At 50.8% G+C, this 25,180-nt stretch overlaps 1 protein-coding gene across 3 annotated transcripts in view; it reads left to right on the forward strand.

Moving 5' to 3' along the window:
- Positions 1–24,549, forward strand: part of SLC38A3 (solute carrier family 38 member 3) — a 75,429-nt gene extending 50,880 nt beyond the window's left edge. For all 3 annotated transcript variants that reach the window (XM_075574164.1, XM_075574165.1, XM_075574162.1), the window contains 9 exons: positions 3,434–3,516; positions 3,962–4,020; positions 4,912–5,088; positions 17,105–17,184; positions 17,705–17,805; positions 18,633–18,757; positions 19,656–19,800; positions 19,887–19,990; positions 23,479–24,549. In XM_075574164.1, the coding sequence (XP_075430279.1) occupies positions 3,434–3,516; positions 3,962–4,020; positions 4,912–5,088; positions 17,105–17,184; positions 17,705–17,805; positions 18,633–18,757; positions 19,656–19,800; positions 19,887–19,990; positions 23,479–23,583 (979 nt within the window). In that variant the 3' untranslated portion in view covers positions 23,584–24,549. The remainder of the gene's footprint in view (positions 1–3,433; positions 3,517–3,961; positions 4,021–4,911; positions 5,089–17,104; positions 17,185–17,704; positions 17,806–18,632; positions 18,758–19,655; positions 19,801–19,886; positions 19,991–23,478) is intronic.
- Positions 24,550–25,180: the final 631 nt, after the last annotated feature.

The raw sequence follows: 25,180 nt of genomic DNA on the forward strand, positions 1-25,180 counted from the left end.
CTCCCTGCGCCCCTGCGCCCCTGCACCTCTCCCTGCGCCCCTGCACCTCTCCCTGTGACCCTGCACCTCTCTGTGACTGCACCTCTCCCTGCGCCTCTGCACCTCTCCCTGTGACCCTGCACCTCTCCCTGTGACCCTGCACCTCTCTGTGACTGCACCTCTCCCTGCGCCCCTGCACCTCTCCCTGTGACTGCACCTCTCCCTGCGCCCCTGCACCTCTCCCTGTGACAGCACTTCTCCCTGTGACTGCACCTCTCCCTGTGACAGCACTTCTCCCTGTGACTGCACCTCTCCCTGTGACTGCACCTCTCCCTGTGCCCCTGCATCTCTCCCTGTGACTCCATCTCTCCCTGCGCCCCTGCACCTCTCCCTGCGCCCCTGCACCTCTCCCTGCACCCCTGCACCTCTCCCTGCGCCCCTGCACCTCTCCCTGGGCCCCTGCACCTCTCCCTGTACCTCTGCACCTCTCCCTGTGACTGCACCTCTCCCTGCACCTCTGCACCTCTCCCTGTGACTGCACCTCTACCTGCGCCTCTGAACCTTTCCCTGCGCCCCTGCACTTCTGCACCTCTCCCTGCGCCCATTTAACTCCCTGTCTCTCACTTTCTCTCTCCCTCAACCTCCACCCTTCTCTCTTCCTCAACCTCCCCCATCTCTCTCTCCAACCTCCCCCCGTCTCTCTCTCCAACCTCCCCCGTCTCTCTCTCCAACCTCCCCCGTCTCTCTCTCCAACCTCCCCCCGTCTCTCTCTCAAACCTCCCCCGTCTCTCTCTCCAACCTCCCCCCGTCTCTCTCTCCAACCTCCCCCGTCTCTCTCTCCAACCTCCCCCGTCTCTCTCTCCAACCTCCCCCGTCTCTCTCTCCAACCCCCCCCGTCTCTCTCTCCAACCTCCCCCCGTCTCTCTCTGCAACCTCCCCGTCTCTCTCTGCAACCTCCCCCGTCTCTCTCTGCAACCTCCCCCGTCTCTCTCTCCAACCTCCCCCCGTCTCTCTCTCCAACCTCCCCCCGTCTCTCTCTGCAACCTCCCCCGTCTCTCTCTCAAACCTCCCCCCGTCTCTCTCTGCAACATCCCCCGTCTCTCTCTCCAACCTCCCCCGTCTCTCTCTCCAACCTCCCCCTTCTCTCTCTGCAACCTCCCCCGTCTCTCTCTGCAACCTCCCCCGTCTCTCTCTGCAACCTCCCCCCGTCTCTCTCTGCAACCTCCCCCTTCTCTCTCTGCAACCTCCCCCGTCTCTCTCTGCAACCTCCCCCCGTCTCTCTCTGCAACCTCCCCCGTCTCTCTCTGCAACCTCCCCCGTCTCTCTCTGCAACCTCCCCCCGTCTCTCTCTGCAACCTCCCCCGTCTCTCTCTCCAACCTCCCCCCGTCTCTCTCCAACCTCCCCCATCTCTCTCTCCAACCTCCCCCGTCTCTCTCTCCAACCTCCCGTCTCTCTCTCCAACCTCCCCCCGTCTCTCTCTCCAACCCCCCGTCCCTCTCCCCCAACCTCCACTTGTCTTTCTCTCCCCCAACCTCCCCCAGTCTCTCCCCTACAACTTCCCCATTCCACTCCCCAACCTCCCTAAACCTCTCCCAGTCGCTCTCCCCAACTTCTCCCAGATGCTCTCCCCCAACCTCCCCATCTCTCTCCCCCAACTTCTTCCCGTCTCCCTCTCTCTCCTCCAACCTCCCCCTATCTCTCTTCCCCAACCCTCTCTCTCCCCCAAGCTCTCCCCATCTCTCTCTGTCCCCCAAGCTCTACCCCTTCTCTCTCTCCCCAAAGCTCGTCCCGTTTCTCTCTCCCACCCAAGCACTCCCAGTCTCTCTCTCCCCCAACCTCCCCCTGTCTCCCTCTCTCTCCCCAACCTCCCCCCATCTCACTCTCTCTCCTCCAACCTCCCCCTCTCTCTCCCCATCTCCCTCTCTCTCCTCCAACCTCCCCCAGTCTTTCTCTCCAAACCTCCCCAGTCTCTCTCCCCCAACCTCCCCGTCTCTCTCCCACCACCTCCCCCCATCTTTCTCTCTTCCCCAACATCCCCGGTCACTCTCCCCAAACCGCCCCCGTCTCTCTCTCCCAACCTCCCCGTGTCTCTCCCGCAACCTACCCCCATCTCTCTCCCCCCCCAACCTCGCACCGTGTCTCTCTCCCCCAACCTCTTCCATTCTATCTCTCTCCCCCAGCATCCCCCAGTCTCTCGCTGTTCCCCAACCTCCCCCATCTCTCTCTCCCCCAACCTTCCCAAGTCTATCTCTCTCCTCCAATCTCCCCCCATCTCTCTCCCTCCCCCAACCTCCCCCGTCCCTTTCCCCCAACCTCCCCCAGTCTGTTTCCCCCAACCTCCCCCTGTATATCTCTTTCCCCCAACCTCCCCCCCGTATCTCCCCCAGCTTCCCCCGTCTCTCTCTCCCCCAACCTCCCCCATCTCGATCTACCTCCCCCCCCCACCCAACCTGCCACCATCTCTCCCCCAACCTCCCCCCGGTATCTCTCTCCCCAACCAACCCCCTTATTTCTCCACTAACCTCCCCCATCTCTCTCCCCCAACCTCCCTCATCTCTCTCCCCCAACCTCCCCCCCGGTCTCTCTCCCCCGGTCTCTCTCTCCCGCAACCTCTCCCAGATGCTCTCCCCTAACCTTTCCCCGTCTCTCTCTCTCTGTCCCCCAACCTCCCCCGTCTCCCTCTCTGTCCCCCAACCTCCCTATCTCTCTCCCCCAACCTCCCCCGTCTCTCTCTCTCCCCCAATCTCCCTCGGTCTCTCTCCCCCAACCTCTCCCAGACGCACTCTCCTAACTCCCCCCGTCTCTCCCAACTTTCCTCCGTCTCCCTCTCTCTCCCGTCTCCCTCTCTGTCCCCCAACCTCCCCCGTCTCTCCCCTTTGTCTCTCTCCCCCAACCTCCCCAGTCTCTCTCTCCCCCAACCTCCCCCCGTCTCTCTCCCCCAACCTTCCCCCTTACCTCCCCCAACATCCCCCAACTCTCTCAACCAACCTCCCCCCATCTCTCTCTCCCCCAACTTTCCCCATATCTCTCTCACCCAACCTTCCCCATCTCTCTCTCCCCCAACCTTCCCCATTTCTCTCTCTCCCCCAACCTCCCCATCTCTCTCTCTCTCTCGCAACCTCCACGTCTCTCTCTCCAGAACCTCCTCCCATCTATCTCTCACTCACCCCCAACCTCCTCTCCATCTCTCAACCCCAACCTTCCCCCACCAGTCTCTCCCTCCCCAGCTGTGTCTCCGATTTATCTCACAGCGCTGAAAACTAACCCTCCCTCTGCCCCGCCACACCGACCCTCCCCCCACGCCCTGCCACACTGACCCTCCCCCGTGCCCCGTCACACTGACCCTCCCCCGTGCCCCGTCACACTACCCCCCTCCCCCCCATGCCCTGTCAAAGTGTCATCCCCCCCCTTCTTATAGTTCTGTTCACTAACTGAAATGTAACCCTCTTTTAGAGATTGGTATATGAATGGGAATTATCTGGTTATTATGGTGTCAATAACCATCATCGTACCCCTGGCACTGATGAAACAGCTTGGTGAGTGCAACCCACAATGCATTGCAAATACAGAACCAGAGAGTCAGGACTACAGGGCCCATGAATTCGTTGCACAGACAGACAGACAGAGAGAGCGTGCAGGGCAGAGAAGGCATTGTAAGTACAGAACTAGACAGAGAGCATGACTACAGGGCCCAGAATGCATGAGAGAGAGACTACAGGGCCCAGAATGCATTGCAAATACACAACCAGAGAGAGAGCACATCTACAGGGCCCAGAATGCTTTGCAAATACAGAACCAGAGAGAGAGAGCAGGACAACAGGGCCCAGAATGCATTGCGATTACAGAACCAGAGAGAGAGAGCAGGACAACAGGGCCCAGAATGCATTGCAAGTACAGAACCAGAGAGAGAAAGATTACAGGGCCGAGAATGCTTTGCAGCACACGTTCCCTGCAGGCTCTGAATGTCTGTTCTCTCCTCAGGGTATCTGGGCTACACCAGCGGGTTCTCCCTGGGCTGTATGGTCTTCTTCCTGGGCTCGGTGAGTGATCGCTCCTGCAACATGTTTACGTTTTATACTACATGGTACTATAAAACACTGAGCTTAGCACACCATCACCCACTTCAGCGGCTAGTTAAGGGCCCACATCCAGTCAGTGATAGGCTCTGTAGTGAGGGAAGCTCTCTCCTCCCTGTGCCCAGCTCACCCTCTCTCTCTCCTCCCTGTGCCCAGCTCACCCTCTCTCTCCTCTCTGTGCCCAGCTCACCCTCTCTCTCCTCCCTGTGCCCAGCTCACCCTCTCTCTCCTCCCTGTGCCCAGCTCACCCTCTCTCTCCTCTCTGTGGCCAGCTCACACTCTCTCCTCCCTGTGCCCAGCTCACCCTCTCTCTCCTCCCTGTGCCCAGCTCACCCTCTCTCTCCTCTCTGTGGCCAGCTCACACACTCTCCTCCCTGTGCCCAGCTCACCCCCTCTCTCTCCTCCCTGTGCCCAGCTCATCCTCTCTCTCCTCTCTGTGCCCAGCTCACCCTCTCTCTCCTCTGTGCTCAGCTCACCCTCTCTCTCCTCTGTGCCCAGCTCACCCTCTCTGTGCCCAGCTCACCCTCTCTCTCCTCCCTGTGCCCAGCTCACCCTCTCTCTCCTCCCTGTGCCCAGCTCACCCTCTCTCCTCCCTGTGCCCAGCTCACCCTCTCTCTCCTCCCTGTGCCAAGCTCACCCTCTCTCTCCTCCCTGTGCCCAGCTTACCCTCTCCTCCGTGCCCAGCTCACCCTCTCTCTCCTCCCTGTGCCCAGCTCACCCTCTCTCTCCTCCCTGTGCCCAGCTCACCCTCTCTCTCCTCCCTGTGCCCAGCTCACCCTCTCTCTCCTCTCTGTACCCAGCTCACCCTCTCTCTCCTCCCTGTGCCCAGCTCACTCTCTCTCTCTCTCCTTTCAGGTAATATACAAGAAGTTTCAGATTCCCTGCCCGCTGACATGGGGTGACACCAACAACACACTGTCCGGAAACACGAGCCTGCTGTCAGCGGAATATGCCTATCAAAACGGGCAAGTTGACATCACAGAGTCCACCGTGGGAGAATGTGCCGCAAAGATGTTCACCCTGAACTCACAGGTAACGATGCCAAGGGAGAGACGCTCCCTATAACTCCTCCTATTACCCCATATAACCTCTCCCTATAACTCCTCCTATTGCCCCATATATATATAACCGCTCCCTATAACTCCTCATATTACTGCTCCGGACATGGCTCAGGGGGTCAACCTTTTTTTGGTTAAGGAACCCCAGAATTTGCTTCTGAAATTCTGGGGAACCCCAACCCCCCCCCCCCCCCGTCTCTTGCCATCTCACCCCGGTCTTTTGTGTCTCACTCCCCTCACACTCTCTCCCTTACGCTCCCTCTCCCACACACTTTCTCTCTTACACTCACTCTCCCCCTCTACCCCTCTCTCTTCTATATACACACACTCTCTCCCTCTCACTTACACACTTCCCTCAGTATATAAACTCACTCATAACTTCCCTTCCGTAGTGACTAGACACGTAAGTCACATCAATAAATTCAGACAGTTATGACGAACGTAACTAGACTAAGTATGACAGTCTTAATCCTAAATTTTAGTGACAAATGGATATCTGTCCTTTATAACCCGCTAGACCTCCCATATCTGGCTTTATCGCGTTCGTCTCCCTGTTACAAATGCAAATATCAACATGTTATACTTCAGCATCGCGGTCAAGTCCAGGATTCCATATTTCCTATTTCATATCTTTTGGATGGTACGGGATAGTCACGCCCCCCTAGCACTCCATAAAACTCTTCCAGGAATGCTTTGAAATCCCTTTGTTTCTGTTTGTGTCCCATCTCTGGCAAAACATATGTTCTTATCTCTAGATTCTACCAGTCCTAACACTAGGCCTGACCAAGGGGTTAACAGGCCTGTGAGGGAGTGAAGGAGTTAACTCACTCTCTTTGTGAGGATCAGGAAACTACACACTGCTGTCCAGGTTTCCTACCTGAGCTGCATGATGTGGATGTAATGAACAGGGTTTAAAAGGCAGGAAGTGACTGTTTGTTCCTGTTCCTGATGCAACAAGCACAGAGGGTCACAGAAGGATTGTCTGTGACCAGCTGGACCCCAAACTCAAGCAACAGCTCCAAGCCTGCAGGGACCCAGGCTTCCTGTTCCCATAGGGATATACCTTGGAACAGCAGGGAAACAGCAACCCTGCACTACAGAGAAGCCTGCAGAAACCAGATTATGCCGGACCAGCTTACTAAGATAAGACTTTGATATATATTGCGCCCTGATACGGTTTCGTGTTTCAGACTGGTAACTGGACTATCCAGCCAGTTAGGTAGTTAGGGATTGGTCGGTCTAGTAAGTCTCCAAGATGGAGTAGGCTTTGTTTTTATGCTTTATGTTTTGGCTTAAAGGGACGGTGTACCCGATATTTTATGTTGCCTTGTGTTGTAAATAACCCTGCCCCCCTTTCCCCTGGGGTCTTGTTTAAACACAAAATCCATGTGTATATGTTTCTCTGACCTCATCTACAGGCCAGTTCGTCACATATGGTGTTAGAAGTGGGATGGAGCACCTCCAGAGGTCAGTAGAAGAAACGCATGCAGAGGACAACAGAAAGCAACAGAATAAAGAGCCACAAATCCAGACAGAAATACAAGGATCACTGCGCTGGATAAAGCAACAAAAGAGAGCAAAACGGCTACAGACGGTGACCCTAGAGAGGTACTTATTCTGGGAGCAAAGAGAGAAAGACGGCTACAGACTGTGACCCACGAGAGGTACTGATTCAGGGAGTGAGGTCTGCACCACAAGGCGTGCTGGGGACACAAGGATGATGCAGAAGTCCTGTACAGAGTGTGTACCTTCAGTACCACTGATGCCTGGGCAATGTCTAAGGCAATGAATAAGAGAAGCATTCCTCAACTTACAAAGCTGCTGCAAAGTACCAGGCAGGACTGTTGCCTTCTCCGCGAACAGTAAGAAGCCAAGGCTGAGCTACAGAGGGACCTGTCGGCGGCGGTCGCTAAGTGTGTGTCTATGGAGAAGGCAAAGGCAGTGGTTGCGGCCATGGAGGAAAAGCAGAGAAAGTCTGACAAAATGGTAGCTGACTGGAAGCACTACTATGAGATCTCTCAGAGAAATGTTTGTGATCTCTTCACAGAGCAGGAAGTCTCCCAGAAGCATGTCCACGCTCTCAGCACAGAGGTCTGTAAACGGAAGAATGCTGAGGAAAAGATCCTGGTTCATTTAGAGACTGTAAAGAGAGAAAATGCAAGTCTAAGAAAGGAAAATTCAGATTTGACTGACCAGGCTGGTCAAGGAAAGGAGAAGCTTCACCAAGCAGAAAAGGTGAAGGAACAATTGGCCCAGGAAAAGTTAGAAGTGCAGGAAGCAAAAAGAACGTATCTCCCTGGAGCAGCACACACAAGCAGAACACATGCTGCAGAGCCAGCTGCAAGGTCTGCGCGTGAATCTGCAGGAGGCCAAGGAGAAGCAGCGAGTTCTGCAGGAAGGAACTATCCAGGCTGCTAACAAAGTAAAAATGCTACAGGAGCGTCTGAGTACCCAGTGTGTTCCCTGAGAGCAGCATGACGAGCTGAAGGCCACACTGAGCATAACCAAAGCATCATTGGAGGAGGAGCTCAGAGGCCAGGTAACGCTGTATGAGAGGGAGCGGGAGAAGGTCCAGAAACTGGAGCTGGAGGAGCAGAGAGGCTGCTCCGTCCACAGTACGTCCAGGAGAAAGAAGTGGGGAAAGGCAAGCTGCCGCGACCCTAGTGATGAAATCGGCAGAACTCCAAAATATGAGGGAGGAGTTGATGCAAACTCAGAGCAAGCAAAGGAAAGAGGTGGAGGCTCTAAGAAGAAAATTTGCAAGATCAAGCTGAACCTTTCAAAAACAAAGTGGAACAAGCTCTGAAGAGATTTGAGGTAAAAGATAAAGAGATTACAAAACAAAAAGAGACACTTAGGTCACAGAAGGAGTCCGTGGAAAAGATGGCGATAGAATTGCAGGATGTACTCAAGAAACAGAAGTCTCTCGCTGGTGAACTAAACTTGCTGCAAAGAGAGAAAAGCGTTCTAACACTGCGGAAATATTACAGAGCCCTTATCCAAGGAAAGATGGAGATGGAGAGCTATTTGCGCAAACGCTCTGCAACTGTCATCGTACAGGCGGCCTACAGAGGGATGAAGGCTCGTCGGCTATATCGCCAGAATAAAGCAGCCTGCATTATTCAGTCATTTTGGAGAATGAAGCCGCAAAGAAAGAAGTATGAATACTTGAAGGAATGTGGGATTGTACTACAGTCCAATGTTACGACGTATCAGCAACAAAGACGCTACAGGGACAGGAACAGAGCTGCTGGTGTGGTTCAGTCCAGATACAGATCCTATGTCATAAACAAGCAAGCTGTGCACTCTAATAAGCGTATCTGCAAGACCAGTCAAAAAGTGTCCCGTCCGCGCTCTTGCTCTTTAAGGGTGTGGAATGGTAGTTCCTCTCTGATCTTTTGCTGCTCCTGTTGTTCAAGGTGTCTTCCCCCACCTCCAAGATGGATCCCAACGGAGAACTCCGACGGCGATGCCAAGTTCCAAGAAAAAGAAAACACAAGAGCGCACCAAAATGAGAGAAATAAAGTGTATTACCAACAATAAACAATAGTAACCACTTACATGAATAAAAACTTTAATAATCCCCGGTCTCGATCGTCACTTCTATGGTAGGGCATCAAAATAGGGTGAGCAGGGGCAGTATCACTCCTCAGAGACCAGTCCCGCGCGCTGGGGTTGTCCCTTGTTCTAGACTCTTCTGTCCCACAATATATACTCCTCCCCCCCATGTGATACAGGATGATGTAGCAGAACAGTAACCCACTGTATGCATAGTGACCAGTGACATCACAGGGACAGAAGAGTCTAGAACTCGGGTTCCTGGGAGTAACAGCTCTACCATTTGTGGTGCAGTGATTGATGGAATAGAATCGCTAACAAGTGGTTTTTAATTCCGATCACGATCGCACAAACTAAAACGGACAGGCATCTCAGGACAACTACAGGGGGCTTCATTTCATGCGCATGCGCGCAATGCGCTCCACCACGCTGATACTCGTGGAGGTCTTACAGCGCTACAGGGACAACCCCAGCGAGCGGGACTGGTCTCTGAGGAGTGATACTGCCCCTGCTCACCCTATTTTGATGCCCTACCATTGAAGTGATGATCGAGACCGGGGATTATTAAAGTTTTTATTCATGTAAGTGGTTACTATTGTTTATTGTTGGTAATAAACTTTATTTCTCTCATTTTGGTGCGCTCGTGTTTTCTTTGTCTTGTATCTGCAAGACCGTTGCAGTGATACAGTCTGCTTTCCACAGAATGCAAAGTAGAAGGAACAAGATTAATGATGCGGAACTAGACGCAAATGTTCACGGGGAAGAAGAGAACGCACGACTCGTGGAAGAACTCGTTGACAAGCGAGTTAAAGAAGAGTGGATGAAATGGAAAGCTTAGCTAGAGCGAATACTTGGAGAGGCACTGTTTGAGTGCACAGGTTACAGGGGCTTTGTCACCAGTGTTTTCTACAACCACGACTACACATCGTGGCAGCGAACGGGTGAAGAGGTAGCACATTTCTGTGTTTCATATCCTGAGTACCAGATAAGGCCCTCGAAGGGGAAAACGAAAGTTACTGGTAGGAGTGAAGATGGTCTTAGGAAAGGACATAGCACTAAGGAGAAATAGATCCATAGAGTCCTTCAGAAGTCATAAAGTGTGGAAGACACAGAAAAGTCGAAGGAGACGTTTGGGGCTTTGATTGGCTGGAAGTCAAGAAAGAAGAAAAGGAGAGGTTGTCCAAAAGACTCCCCCGTGAGGCCACGCTTTGTCCCGAAAAGGGGGGGGGGATGTTATAAATGGCCGAGTGTACGCAGGGCTACACTCTGAGGGTGGAGGTATGTGAGGGAGTGAAGGAGTTAACTCACTCCCTTTGTGAGGATCAGGAGACTACACACTGGTGTCAGGATTCCTACCTGAGCTGCATGAGGTGGAGGTAATGAACTCCTGATTGAACAGGGTTTAAAAGGCAGGAAGTGACTGCTTCTCCCTGTTCCTGATTCAACAAGCATGGAGGGTCACAGAAGGATTGTCTGTGACCAGCTGGACCTCAAACACCAGCTCCAAGCCTGCAGGGACCCAAGCTTCCTGTTCCCAGAGGGATCTACCTGGGAACAGCAGGGAAGCAGCAACCCTGCACTACAGACTAGCCTGCAGAAGCCAGAGTATGCCGGACCAGCATACTAAGATAATATATTTTGCGCCCTGATACTGTTTCATGTTTCAGACTGGTAACTGGACTATCCAGCCAGTCAGGTAGTTAGGGACTGGTAAATCTCCAAGATGGAGTAGGCCTTGTTTTTATGCTTTATGTTTTGGCTTAAAGGGACTGTCTACCCAATATTTGATGTTGCCTTGTGTTGTAAATAAACCAACCCCCCGCACCCCCGAGAGCTTGTTTAAACACAAAATCTACGTGTATATGTTTCTCTGACCTCACCTACAGGCCAGTCCGTCACAAGGCCATATTTCTTTGTATTTTGAAACCCAAATTGTCGGACCATTAACCCCTGTTGCACCAGATGGCTTAAAATATATAATATCTTAGCTTTTATTCAGCCCGTAGCTTCAAACAATACATCTGTAAGGAAGCACACAAAATATCACCAAATAAGCAGATGCAAGAAGTAAGAGTCTGTAGATACATTGCATATACTTGTATTGTAACTCAATATGCTGTAAATGTTAGACCTATGAGGTTCCTTGTTACAGTATAGCTCTACTTAGAAGACACTATGTGCCCACGCCCCTGCTCACATCGTTATTGCCAGAGGAACAGGTGCAGGAAATTTGAACCTGTAGGTCTGTATGGTGAACTAGTGACAAATAGTATTAAAGCAATCCTGTAAGTGGAGTATCTAATTACTAGCTCTTAATGCTCCATGCTATATACTGTACTGTGTATATATAGTAGTGTATATTTAACTATAACTGCAAAATGGGATCACATAGAATCAGTGTCAGAGCGTTGTGCTTCCCACGGACGAAGGCTCCGAAACGCTCTGACTGGACATGGCACCTGACCTCTCCGATAAGCCTGTGCACCAGGGAGTGATGCTGGACGTACCAGAGGTCCCCCTTTTTCTCCACGGGCTATGCGGACGTGTCTGAACCTTCCATGGGAAGCGGAGATCCGCTTTTTTTCTTCGTCCCATCAGGGATACTGGGGTCTCCTTCTCTGTTTGAAACTTCAGCAGTGTCACCGCATCCTCCATGCTTTTCTCGCAGTTTCATTAGCGGGCGGAAATACTCGGCGTTCAGCTGATCCGGCTCTTGCTGCCGCCAATCACATTCATGGTCCTAGAGACCTGTCTTTTCGGTGCGTACAGGGTTCAGGCCGCGCCACAATCTTTGTGCGTGCATTGCGTTTCTGGGCCTGCAAATGAGACATCTTCATCCTCATCCGTATCCTTGCGGGACCGGAAGGGACACTCTTCTGTGTGACCGAGTTCATCACAAGAACGCCACATTTTGTCCTCCATTTTGGTGGTGTATTCTTCCCCCTGACCTCGGGAGGCGCTATTGCAGTGATTTTCTCTGTATATGCTAGAACCCCAGCTGGTAATCCTACAGGTTTACGTTATACCTCATGCTGCTTGTGCCTTATATATATCAATACTTACATTTCTAATGAGGTATAGAGTTTCCACCACTGGCGGCACAGACATTCCCTTCTTTGGGAGAGGCACATTGTTTGCCCCCTCCCAAATCTTTGGCATCACTCTGAGTATTGTTAGTACTGAGAGTACTTTTCTTTGGTACTATATTTGTCTATAGGCACCCTTTTTTCATTTGATACACATAGGAGCCTGTATAGTATTACCCTATTGACAATAGTATGTAACTGTGATTTCAGTTGAAGAGGACACGGCCTACATCATGTTTTTATTACAGTACGTCTGGTTTGTCCTTTTTTTTCAACTGCTTGTTTAATAAATACATATTTTTGTACCCACTCTGAGGGCCCCATTTGGAGTTTCTGCGAGTCCTGTCTTTTGGGACTTGCTCTTTTCTCTTCATTGTTACAGGAGTCCTACAGGTGGGCAGACTTCTCTCGCAGAGTTCGTAGCGATCGCAGGCGTCTCGGTAGACTTTTTATTTTTCTGAGCGGCCTTTTTAAAAAAAAAAAATTTTTAATTCCTTTCTTAGCACAAGTGGTGGGGTAGACTCTGGTCACAGCGTCAGTACCTTGTGTGTGTCACCGCTTGTCGCAGTCCTCCCAGTCAGACTGTGGCGTTGTGGCTTTCTCCAGTGCAGTGTAGCTTTCCTGCCTGGATGTGTAGCCCTTTCATTCTGGTCTCTGCTACACGTGAGTCTTTGTTTTGTTGTTCAAGCTGTTGCAGGAACTGTAGGCAAACAAAATAACAACACATTTTCCCAGCTGGTCTCCGGGGGCCCCTTTTGAAATTCAAGAGCCACCTCTCATCCCACTTCTTCATATATAGGAGATAAGTTCAGAGGTACAACCAGAGACATATTTGGGGGAAATAAACCATAGCTTTTATTCAGCCCGTAGCTTCAAACAGTTAATCTTTAAGGAAGCACACAAATAAACAAACAGCATATCCCTGTGTAAGGGCGAACTTACTTCCCCAGTCCCTACCTGCAGGGATGGGAGGATAGGCCTCTTACCAACCTCTGACCCCAAAGTCCAAAGAGGTACGTGTAAGCAGGGTGCCCTTTATGTCAATTCTGGTTTCTTCTGGTTTCATTTTCATGCGCTCCTATTTTTGTTTTTTGCCCTTTATGTCAGTCGCCGGGTCGGGTTGGTGTCCATCGGGGGGCCCACCCTCTGGCGGGTCCCAGGGTGTGCCCTGGAATAAAGGGTCTGGTTCCCTGGGAATATCTTCTGGCATCACAGTCCCTCTGTGCTCAAGACCCGTACAGTATGCAATCTGTACAACACACATTTAAGTCTGCTTGATGAGCGAGGTGGAGACTGGCTAATGGACTCTAGCTACAATTAACCTGGACTCGTCAGCTACGGACAGGCTCTGTGTGCGGCCTTTTTAAAGCAGATTCTCGCACGTGCAGAGCGGACGATGAAATGCTGAATTCAGTTCTTCTTTCCTGGATCAGCTGCCATGTAGCTCCTCAGACCCCGCACGCTGCAGGTAACTTGGAGCTGAGCCATTGCAGGTGTATTTACATACCCTATAAAAATCACATGACAATAAGGAAGGGAGGGGTGAGACTAATTAAAACAGACATATCAAAGTAGGTGTAAAACTATTACCCCATATAACCGCTCCCTATAACTCCTCCTATTACCCCATATAACCACTCCCTAAAACGCCTAATACCCCATATAACCCCTCTCTATAACTCCTCCTATTACCCCAAATATCACCGCTCCCTATAACGCCTAATACCCCATATAACCCCTCCCTATAACTCCTCCTATTACCCCATATAACCGCTCCCTATAACTCCTCCTATTGCCACATATAACCCCTCCCTATAACTCCTCCTATTACCCCATATAACCCCTCCCTATAACTCCTGCTATTGCCCCATATAACCGCTCCCTATAACTCCTCCAATTGCCCCATATACCCCCTCCCTATAACTCCTCCAGGATGGGCTGCAGGTGAGCTCCTGCAGGGGAGCCAGGATGGCCTTAGACCCAGGGGTTGGTGGCTGTGAGTTGGAGATGGAAGTAGGAGAGGCCGCAGGCTGCAGCAATGGTGTAGGCCTTGGTGAGGCTGAATGCAAGGTACAGGAGAGTTTGGAGAGAAAGGAAGGGGCAGAACAGAACCTGCTTAAGAAAGAAGAGAAACGAGCTTTATTGAAGAAGTATAACAGGAAGGTAGAAGAATTGGAAATAGAAAATATTAAATTAAAGAGATGTCGTGGTCGTGAGATAGACACGCGCAAGAAGCAAATAAATCATCTGCATGTTGAATTAACCCGGTTGGAGGTTGAGATTGCTAAAATAACAGGGGTTCCAGTCAAACAGAAACGTTCCCTTTTAAAAACTATTGAAATGCTAACCCACAGTGCTGAGCAGGGTGCTGAGCAGGGTGCTGAGCAGGGCACAGAGCGGGGCGCAGAGCGAGGCACAGAGCAAAGTGTTGAGCAGAGTGCAGAGCGAGGCACAGAGCAAAGTGTTGAGCAGAGTGCAGAGCAAAGTGCTGAGCAGGGTGCAGAGCGGGGCGCAGAGCAAAGTGCAGAACAAGGCGCAGATTCATATTGTGGAAACGGAAGCCAAAACCCCATTAAATGCTCACAAGAAAATATAAGTTTGGTGACGCCTACAAGAAGTGGGAGAGAAACTAGATCCCAGAACAAGTCTGCAAAGTCTAAAGATAAAACAGAGAACTTATCCCAGGAAAATTCTGATTCAGATCCTGACAGTTTAATTCCACCAACTGCCAAGAAAACCCCAAAGGGTAAAGTTGCAAAAAAAAAGAAAGCAAAGGACCGGAGGCTAAAGGTTTCCACAGGAGAAGGTAACAGCCCTGTAATAGGGTCCAAAGACTTCAGGGAAGGGGACTCGCCTCAGGGTGTATCAGACTGTGAGCAAGGATCTGTTCCAGAGCTTCCAGCATCCCAGGGGTTAATAGCAGAAGCAGCAGAAGTTCTAATTAAAAGACCATTGCATGCAAAGAAAGCAGCAGACACCTGTGATGTGGGGTTATCTCAGACTCCCACGCTGGGAGAAGTTAAAGAAATTACAAAGAAATCTGGAGAGCAGCAAAGCAAGAACCTAGAAACTCTGAGAGGAGATCAGCTGGAAATGGAGTTTGTGCCTGAGAGCAGTGAGCCAGAGGACCCATGCTCACCTGGACTTACAGAACCACACCCCTGCTTATTAGCTGGTCCTGAGATTCAGAACCATGCGAGGGGAGAACAGCAGGTGGTAATTGGCAGCAGTGGAGACAGCATTAACCCTGTAGTGTCTGGGAGTGAAATTAAGGTTGTGGAGACTGAAAGTGCTGCTTCTATCCAAACAGTTTCTGATAATAGAGTGACCCAATCAGAAGATGGGGTAAAGCAAAGTAATGGCATTAAGGCAACCCCAGTTCACACAGCACCCCCTTCAGCCTGGAGTGGGAGATCCTTTGTGAGCGCTGTGACCAGAAATGCACAACCTTTAAAAAGGAGGAATGTGGTAAGGTTGAGGTATAAAGGCAGTGAGGAGATGAAGCCTGACAGGATTTTTGTAGGAAAACATCTATTGAAAGAATCTTTGGGCTTCAAAGCAGATGACATTTATGCCCTTATCCATGTTCCAGGTTCATGCGAATACGATGTCAGCTTTAAGAGACCTCAGGCTCTGGACTATTTCTGGACAAAATATGAGAGTCTTAAAAATTCAGAATTATGGAAGTCCTTTGCAGCTATTCCTGTGTCCAAACCGGAAACAAAGTCGGTGACAATTCTCTTCAGACACGAATCAGTCCCAATATCAGATATTCTAATATGGCTTGGCAGACAATGCGAAGTACTGGCTCCACCTACAAGGATTATGGACGCAGAAGAAATTTGGATTGGAGGTTGGAAGTGCAAGTCAGACTTTGGCGACATGGCAATGTTACAAAGCATTTGCCCAACTCCTTCTTCATAGGAAGAGAAAAAGGAAATTGTTTTTACTATGGTCAGCCAACCTTATGCCATAGATGTGGTTCAGCCAGACATTTAAGCATGTCCTGTGATGTTCTGAAATGCAACTTGTGCCAGTCCTTGGGCCACGAGAGGGCAAGTTGTACAAACATCAGATGTAATTTATGCGATAAATTTGGACATTCATATACTAATTGCGCAGAAGGCTGGCATAATATTTCAAAAGTATGGGAGCAGGAAGTGGACTTCGAAGACAATGAAGCACTTTACGACCGAGCCCTGAAAGTTGCAGACAGAATATGTCTGGATCCGCCTGCAGATGGGGTAGGTCTGGTTCAGCCTAGGGATGGCGCTTGCTTAGATCATCCTGGGGACGGAGCTTGTCCTGGACCGCCTATGGATGCAGTTTGCCCAGATACACTTACAGAAGAAACAATTATTGAGAGTGTAAACAGGGCCCAGGAAATGTCAGAAGACCCCTTAGAAGGAACCTCCTCAAATCTACTCCCAGCAGGGGAACAATCTAGGGAATCAGATGATCCTACTATGATGGAAACCCAAGTGAGGGGAAATAATAATAAAGAAAAAGAAAGTGAGCAGCTTTGGGCACAGGGAAAAAAGAAAAGGAAGAAGAGCACGGTAAAAAAAACTTGGAGGGACTCTTCGACGTCCTGCAGGTCCCGCTGGTAAAGTTCCTCAGGTAGCAATAAAGAACCGTTTTTCTGCTCTGAGGAAGGATTGGGGGTCAAGAGCTGAGGACTCCGACGATGTAGAGGAACTTTCCTTATCCAAAGAGGAACATAATATGGACGTTTCCAGAGAGACAGATTCGGACATGATCCCACCTTCAGTGACCATTAAGAGGCTTGGGTCATTGGGGGATAATGTGGGGAAAAAGAAAAAATACGGTGTGGTTTTTTTGGGGGGTGGCGGGGTGGGTGTGGCTTAAAATGTTTGTTCAGTAATTAATCCTTTAAAGGTAGCAGCTATTAATGCTATAGTTAAGGCTCTTATTTAGTTTCAATTAAAATGTGTATAAATGGAATGTGAAGTTGCTGTTGAGGAGAAAGGTTGGCACACATGCTGAGTTCATATTGATATAATGTAAGTTTGTACATAATGTAACATAATGTGCAGTTTTTTGTTTGAAATGTTTTTCTATGGAATGTAATGTTGGAAAAAAATTTCAATAAAAGGAGTTCCTCCTATTGCCCCATACAACCTCTCCCTATTACCCCATATAAACGCTCCCTATAAGTCCTCCTATTACCCATATAACACCTCCCTATAACTCCTACTACCCCATATAACCCCTCCCTATAACTCCTCCTATTACCCCATATAACCGCTCCCTATAACTCCTATTACCCCATATAACCCCTCCCTATAACTCCTCCTCTTACGATCTCCCTCTCTCTCTCTGCAGACCGCTTACACGATCCCCATCATGGCGTTCGCCTTCGTTTGTCACCCAGAGGTGCTGCCAATATACACCGAGCTGCGCGAGTGAGTGTAACCAGCTCTCACTGACTCATTCTGTGTGCAGTGCGTCGGTGCTCTGTGTGCAGTGCGTCGGTGCTCTGTGTGCAGTGCGTCGGTGCTCTGTGTGCAGTGCGACGGTGCTCTGTGTGCAGTGCGACGGTGCTCTGTGTGCAGTGCGACGGTGCTCTGTGTGCAGTGCGACGGTGCTCTGTGTGCAGTGCGACGGTGCTCTGTGTGCAGTGCGACGATGCTCTGTGTGCAGTGCGACGGTGCTCTGTGTGCAGTGCGTCGGTGCTCTGTCTGCAGTGCGACGGTGCTCTGTGTGCAGTGCGACAGTGCTCTGTGTGCAATGGTGATGTGCAGTGTCGCAGTGCTCTGTGTTGCAGTGGGGATGTGCAGTGTCGCAGTGCTCTGTGTGCAATGGTGATGTGCAGTGCTCTGTGTGCAGTGGGGATGTGCAGTGTTGTAGTGGGAAGGTGTAGTGTTGCAGTGCTCCGTGTGCAGTGTTGTAGTGCTGGGATTAATCCCCTCTCCTCTTTTCCAGCCCCACCAAGAAGAAGATGCAGTGTGTGTGTAACATCTCCATCACTGTCATGTACTGCATGTACTTCCTGGCCGCGCTCTTCGGGTACCTCACCTTCTACGGTACGTTCCAAGCCGCACACTAAAAGCTGAACGGTTGGGAGAGTCTAAGGCCGCGTCCATACTGGTCCCATCGCTCGCGCCAAATCCAAACCAATGGAGGCCAATGCGCATGTGCATAGTGCGCACGCGAGCGGCGAGACGACAGATGTGCGGTGAGACAAAATAGTTTGTCTTTGCCGCGCGACAGCCCGGTCACGTGTGCGGTTCAGCCAATGAGGGCGAACCGCTCACGTGACGTCACAAGCATGCCCTCGCCACGCCCCCCATCACACAAACCTGCAGGCCACGGATCTCGGCAAGCACAGGCGCGCGTGACGTCACGCGCTCGCGCACCTGTACTATGTCCGAGGCCTAAGGGCATCTAGATACTCTGTGTCATTATACTGTGCAGCGCATTGATATTCAGGGGCTGTGACTGTATAGAGATACTCTGTATCATTATAGAGTGCAGCATTAGTCAGCTCAGGCTTCTATGTGGTGCAGTAGACGAGCCACAGAGATTGTGTGGCGTGTAATACTCTGTCTCTTTCACCCCCCTCTTTATCTCCCCCCCACATCTCCCCCTTTTTTATCTCCCCCTTTTGTATCTCCCCCCCTCTCCCTCCACTCTCCCTCTCCCCCCTTTTCCTCTCCCCCTTTCTCTCTATCTCTCTCTCGCCCTCACATCTCTCCCACCCCTTTCTCTTTCCCCCCTCCCTTTCCCCTCTCTCTCTCTCCCCCCTCCCTTTTCCCCTCTCTCTCTCTCTCTCCCCCCTCCCTTTTCCCTTCTCCCCCCTCCCTTTTCCCCTCTCTCTCTCCCCCTCACCTCTCTCTCCTTCCTCCCCCAGGGCATGTGGAGTCTGAGCTCTTGCACACATACAGTTACGTGGATCCTTTTGATGTCCTGATCTTGTGTGTGCGTGTCGCTGTGCTGATCGCCGTCACTCTCACAGTGCCCATCGTGCTCTTCCCGGTAAGTCTCCTCTAGGAGTCAAACTTGGGTAATAGGAGGAGTTATAGGGAGAGGCTATATGAAGTAATAGGAGATACAGGGAGAGGGTATATGGGGTAATAGGAGTTATAGGGAGGGGATGTATAGGGTAATAGGAGATATAGGGAGAGGGTATATGGGGTAATAGGAGATATAGGAAGTGGTTATATGGGGTAATAGGAGGAGTTATAGGGAGCGGTTATATGAGGTAATAGGAGATATAGGGAGACGGTATATGGGGTAATAGGAGATATAGGGAGACGGTATATGGGGTAATAGGAGATATAGGGAGACGGTATATGGGGTAATAGGAGATATAGGGAGACGGTATATGGGGTAATAGGAGATATAGGGAGAGGGTATATGGGGTAATAGGAGATATAGGGAGAGGGTATATGGGGTAATAGGTGGAGTTATAGGGAGGGGTTATATGAGGAATTTATAGGAGCGGTTATATGGGGCAATAGGAGTAGTTATAGCAAGAGGTTTCATGGGGTAATAGCAGTTGTAGTGAGCGGTTATATGGTGTAATAGGAGTAGTTATAGGGAGCGGTTATATAGAGTCATAGGAGGAATAACAGGAGGCGTTATATGGAGCCTCAGACAGAAGAAACTTGATTAACGAGCTTCTTCCACGCGCGTCCGCATGCCGGAAGTGATCAGAATGATTGTCAGTAGTCACAGTGATTCTGGCGTGTGACGCAGATGTGAGGGATCCCGGGGGGGGGGGAGGGGGGGGTCACAGAATAATCACTGTTCTGTCACCGAGTGCGACTCTCGCGGATGTATATTTGTGTAATTACCCTGTCCTGCGTCCATGTGCGCTGTGTGCCATATGCTTGTTAGTGACGGGTGCTTTCTAATTGCGCTCCCTCGTTAGGTACGCCGCGCCATCCAGCACATGCTATTCCAGAACAAGGAGTTCAGTTGGGTCAGACACACGCTCATCGCGGTGCTTCTTCTCACGCTAATTAACCTCCTCGTTATCTTTGCCCCGACTATCCTGGGCATCTTCGGGTTCATAGGTAAGTGTGTGTCGGTACCCCTCCCCGGGCCTGACCCCGGTCACTTCCATCCCAGCCCCTGACTTGCCCCTTTTCTCCGACTCCAGGTGCCACGTCTGCTCCATGCCTGATCTTCATCTTCCCAGCGATATTCTACATCCGAATCATGCCCAAGGACCAGGAGCCCATGAGGTCTCCTCCCAAAATACTGGTGCGTCCCATTGATGGCCTATATACACACACTTCTAACTCGCTGGAACCCCTCTCTCTGCCTTCCATCTCTTACTAACGCCACTCCCCACTCCCTATCTCGCTCACTCCATCTTTCTCCTAATCTTCATTCAGCTTCTCTCTCCCTCCCCTTTCCAAACCCCCTTCCAACCCCCCACAGTAACGTCTCTCAGCCTTCTGCACACTTCTTCTTTCACTCTCTCTCCCCTCTCACTCTCCTTTCCTTCAGGGACCTTTCTCCCTCCCTCTCTTCCTCCCCTTCTACTCCTTTCTCTCTCCCAGTAACCTCTTGCTCGCATTCTCTCCTCCCCCCCCCCCTCTCCATCCTCCGCTTGCTTCATCCTCTAGCGGGGGTGGAGAGAAGGCAGGCCATAGCGGAGGCAGCGAGTAGAGGTGTAGTGAGAGATTAAAGTGGAGATATAAGGAGGGGCAGAGGAGAGCCTACAATGAGAGAAGAAGAATTGTAGTGAATAAGGAGGAGTGGAGTAGAGACTAATCTAGAGCAGGGGTGTGCAAACTATTGGCGCTGTGCCCCCCTGCCTGCTCCCCCCTGGTGCTCGCGCCCCCCCCTACCTTGTTTTCCAGCGTCAAGTGACGTCAAGCCGTGAATAACGCCGCGTTGCCATGGCGACGGGTCATGTGACGTCACGTCATATGGTCCAGCGGCGTCACGCTTCTGTAAGTTGAGAGTTGCAGAGGCCTCACGCAATCCCCCGGCCTTGGAATGCCTTGGAAGACCGCGAACCCTCTGCAACCGCCTGCGCCCCCCCCAGGGCGCACCCCCAGTTTGCGCACCCCAGATCTAGAGGAGAGTGAGGTTATCCTCAAAGCAGCATTTGTAATAGATTCAAGGGTAGAGAGCAGCGAGGCAGGGAGGACAGTAAGGAGAAGTTTGCAGTAATCCAGACGGGGGAGAATGAGGGCATGCATTAATATTTTATGCTGCCAAAGAGAAAGGTCATTACACTCTGCTCATATTACTTGACCTCTCTGCACATTTGACACCATGGACCACCCTCTTCTCCGTCACATTCTCCATACTCTTGGTATTCGGAACAAAGTTCTATCCTGGATCTCCTCTTAGCTCTCCCATCGTACTTTCAGTGTCTCTTCTGCTAACACCTTCTCCTCTATCGATCTCTCTGTGGGGGTACCCCAGGGCTATGTACTGGGACCTCTTCTCTCTTTACACTCTCTCTAGGTGACCTAATAACATCTCTTGGGTTAAAATATCACCTCTATGCTGATGAAACCCAAATTTACTTATCAACCCCTGACCTTACACCTGCTGTACAGACCAAAGTTTCTAATGTCTCCCCACTATATCATCCTGGATGGCCCTCCGCCGACTTAAACTTAACATGTCAAAAACAGAGCTCCTCATATTTCAACCCAAACCTGGCCCCCCTGCCTCCTTCTACATTACTGTTGGAATTACTATCATACACCCAGTAGCCCAAGCACGCTGCATAGGGGTCACACTCGACTCCTCTCTCAAATTCGCCCCTCACATTCAAAACGTAGCTAAAACCTGTCGCTTTTTCCTCTGCAATATTACAAAGATACGCCCTTTCCTCTGTTGCTCGACTGCTAAAACTCTGACTCAGGCCCTCATTCTCTCCCGTCTCGATTACTGTAACCTCCTGCTGTCCGGCCTTCCTGCCTCTCACCTGTCTCCCCTACAATCTATCCTAAACGTTGCTGCCAGAATCACGCTACTCTTTCCTAAATCTGTCTCAGCGTCTCCCCTGCTGAAATCCCTCTCCTGGCTTCCGATCAAATCCCGCATCTCGCACTCAATTCTCCTCCTCACTTTTAAAGCTTTACACTCTTCTGCCCCTCCTTACATCACATCCCTAATTTCTCACTATACACCATCCCGACTCTTGCGTTCCGCTCAAGGATGTCTTCTCTCTACCCCCTTTGTATCTCAAGCCCTCTCCCACCTTAAACCTTTCTCACTGACTGCCCCGCACCTCTGGAATGCCCTTCCCCTCTCTATCCACATTTAAGACCCACCTTAACACACACCTCCTTATCGAAGTATATGAGTAGCTCCATGGCTGATACTATACACCTCGTACCTTGGCACTTACCAGAACGCCCTCCTATTGTCTCAGTTTATATGATTGTCGCGTATATTACTACTGTGAAGCGCTACGTACATTAATGGCGCTATACAAATAAAGATATACATACAATATTTTAGTAGAAGAGAAACAGGGAAAAGTTATATTTTAAACACAAGGAGGGGAAAAGGGGAAGTGGAGGGGGAAGGAATACCCTCGCTACTGCTTGCTGGATGTGGCTATGTGGAGGTGCTACTATCAGGGGTAATGTCAAATAGAAAAAACAGAGAGAGGTAGAACCCCAAGGAGAGCACTCTACCAATGTGTAGCCAAAATGTATCAGAACCTAGTAAGGTGGGTGAGTAATGAATTAATTAAAACCAGAAACTTTAATTGAGTCTTAACTCTAAATATAAAATAATATGGGGAACACTATAGGTCAAGTAATATACTAATGATAGCTAGTGTACAGTGAATTAATATTAAAAATGAGCAAAGCAGACCACAATAAACTCTGTACTGTAAACCCAGAGTCTGGGATATGGCCGCACGATAACACTAGTGGTGTAGAGTAGATCCAAAGGATGGTTATAGGTCAAAACAGGTAACGGTAAGTGTCTAGTTTGTACTATGTCGTATGGCATAAATCAGCATGTCGATATCAACGCTGACTGTAGCAGTATACAGGTGTAGCTGGTTACTTGTACAGGTTAGTGGTATTGTACCTATATCAGTAACACAGCACACAGAGTCAGTTATCTGTGTAAATAATGCCAAAAGCCGTGCCTGTTGGTGGTGGATCTCTATGTACAAAAGCCCCTTGATGTTAGTATTGGTAGAGTGCTCTTCTTGGGGTTCTACCTCTCTCTGTTTTTTCTAAAAGTTATATTTTAGCAGCGTGAGGTTCGGTGGGGAGATATATAGTTGAGGGTCATCTCCATACAGGTGATTGTTGATGGCAAATGAATAAATAAGGTCACCAAGGGGGACTGTACAGAGAGTAAAGAGGAGGTCCCAGAACCGAGCCTTGATGTACACCAACAAATGGATCAGGAGAGGAGTTAGCAAGAGATGCACTAAACGCAGCGGTGGCCAACTGCGGTCCTCAAGGGCCACCAACGGGTCAGGTTTTAAGGATATCCCTGCTGCAGCACGGGGGACTCAATCAGTGGCTCAGTCTTCACCCTTGAGGACTGCAGTTGGCCACTCGTGCACCAAAGGAACGATGAGATAGGTAAGAAGGAAGCCAGGAGAGGGCTTTATCCCGAGTACCAAGCGAATGGAGAGTGGGAAGGAGACGCAGGTGGTCACTAGTGTGACAGGCCGAGTAGAATGAGAAGGGAGTAACGACCTTGGGTCTCCTTAACCTCTCTCTCTCTCTCTCTCATATGTCCCGCAGGCCGCCTGCTTCGCCGGCCTTGGGGTCCTCTTCATGATCATGAGTCTGAGTTTTATCATCATTGACTGGACAACCGGAAGCGTCAAAAGCAGCGGGAGCCACTAACCCCACTTCCCCCCCTGCCACTAAGCCCCCCCGGTCCACCTCCCCCACCCCAAGACCTTCACAGAGTGGCAGGGGACTCTCACACTGTGGCTCCGCTGCTGGTACATCACAGTCACCGGTGGGATAGGAGGCGTCATGTTCTTCAGGAAGAAGTCAATATGTGGGGATACGATGGGGAAGTGTGGTTGGCTGCACCCCGGAGTGTGGGGCGATGGGGCAGTGTGGTTGGCTGCACCCTGGAATAGGGGGCGATGGGGGCAGTGTGGCTGGCTGCACCCCGGAGTGGGGGGTCAATGGGGGCAGTGTGCGGCTGGCTACACTCTGGAGTGGGGGGCGATGGTGGGATTCATTCTAATTACTGAATATTGGGGAATAGAGAGGTAACACTTACTGGTCAGGCAACATATTTAGCTGCTGGTGAGAGAGACCTATGTCCCTTCTGTCTGTGACACCCCGAGGTGGGAGGGATGCACTGCGTGGGTTACAGGTCCCTTTTGTCTGGGACACCCTGAGGTTGGCTGGATGCACTGCATGGGTTACAGGTCCCCCCTGTCTGTATTACTTTATCGTCTTACATTTCTTGGAAGTTAAGTGGTTAAACAAATGTGAACCTGGACAGGAGGAGCAGGGGATAATTCTGTGCCATTTCTGCACCCACTGCACATGGGGGAGGGACCTTTGGCTATTAGGGGGCCTGTAACACACTATATCACTGCAACCTGTACATGGGGCAATAGATTGGAGGGTAATAAGGAATAATCTCCTTAAACTGCTTCTCGTCAACTCCCCGTTTCCTGCGGCGGGACTCTGGCAGTTATGGGGTTAATAGGTTCTTTAACCCTTGCAGTGCCGCAGGGTTACTGCAAAACACCCCGGGGAGGAGGAAGAGAGAGTGTGAGGGGGGAGGATGAGAGTGTGGGGGAGAGATTGAGTGAAGAGGACAGAGAGAGTGTGGGGAAAGGAGAGAGGGGGTGAGGGTTAGGACGAGAGAGTGTGGGGGAGGGGGAGTGAGTGTGGGGGAGTGACTGTGGGGGAGGGGGAGTGAGTGTGGGGGAGTGAGTGTGGAGGAGGGAGAGGATGAGAGTGAGTGGGAGGATGAGAGAGAGTGAGTGAGGGGGAGGATGAGAGAGTGAGGGGGAGAACAAGCGAGAGAGTGAGGGGGGGAGGATGAGAGAGTGAGGGGGAGGACAAGCGAGAGAGTGGGGGGGAAGAGAGGGGGACAGAGTGAGTGAGAGGGATGGTGAGAGAGTGAGGGGAAGGAGGACAAGTGAGAGTGAGAGGGGGAAAGAAAGTGACAGGGAGGATGAGAAAGGGGCGAGAGAGTGAAGGAGAGGAAGAGAAAGAGGGCTCCCAGTGAAAGAGAAAAGGGAGGGGGGGTTTAGGCTGTGAGAAAATCCGCTGTTTGTTGCAGCAGGTTAAAGTAAAAACCAAGTCACGTCCGCTGCTAGGGACAGATTCCAGGGGGAGCTTTGTCACTTTGTCTGTGCGCCTCTGTCCCCATCTCTGCATTACTGGGGGGGGGGGGGGACACCACACACACACAACATACACACAACATACACATCTCTTCTAAACAGAACACACAGAAACAAGCGGA

Source organism: Ascaphus truei, chromosome 17 (genome assembly GCF_040206685.1).
Source record: "Ascaphus truei isolate aAscTru1 chromosome 17, aAscTru1.hap1, whole genome shotgun sequence".
Taxonomy (NCBI): Eukaryota; Metazoa; Chordata; class Amphibia; order Anura; family Ascaphidae; genus Ascaphus; species Ascaphus truei.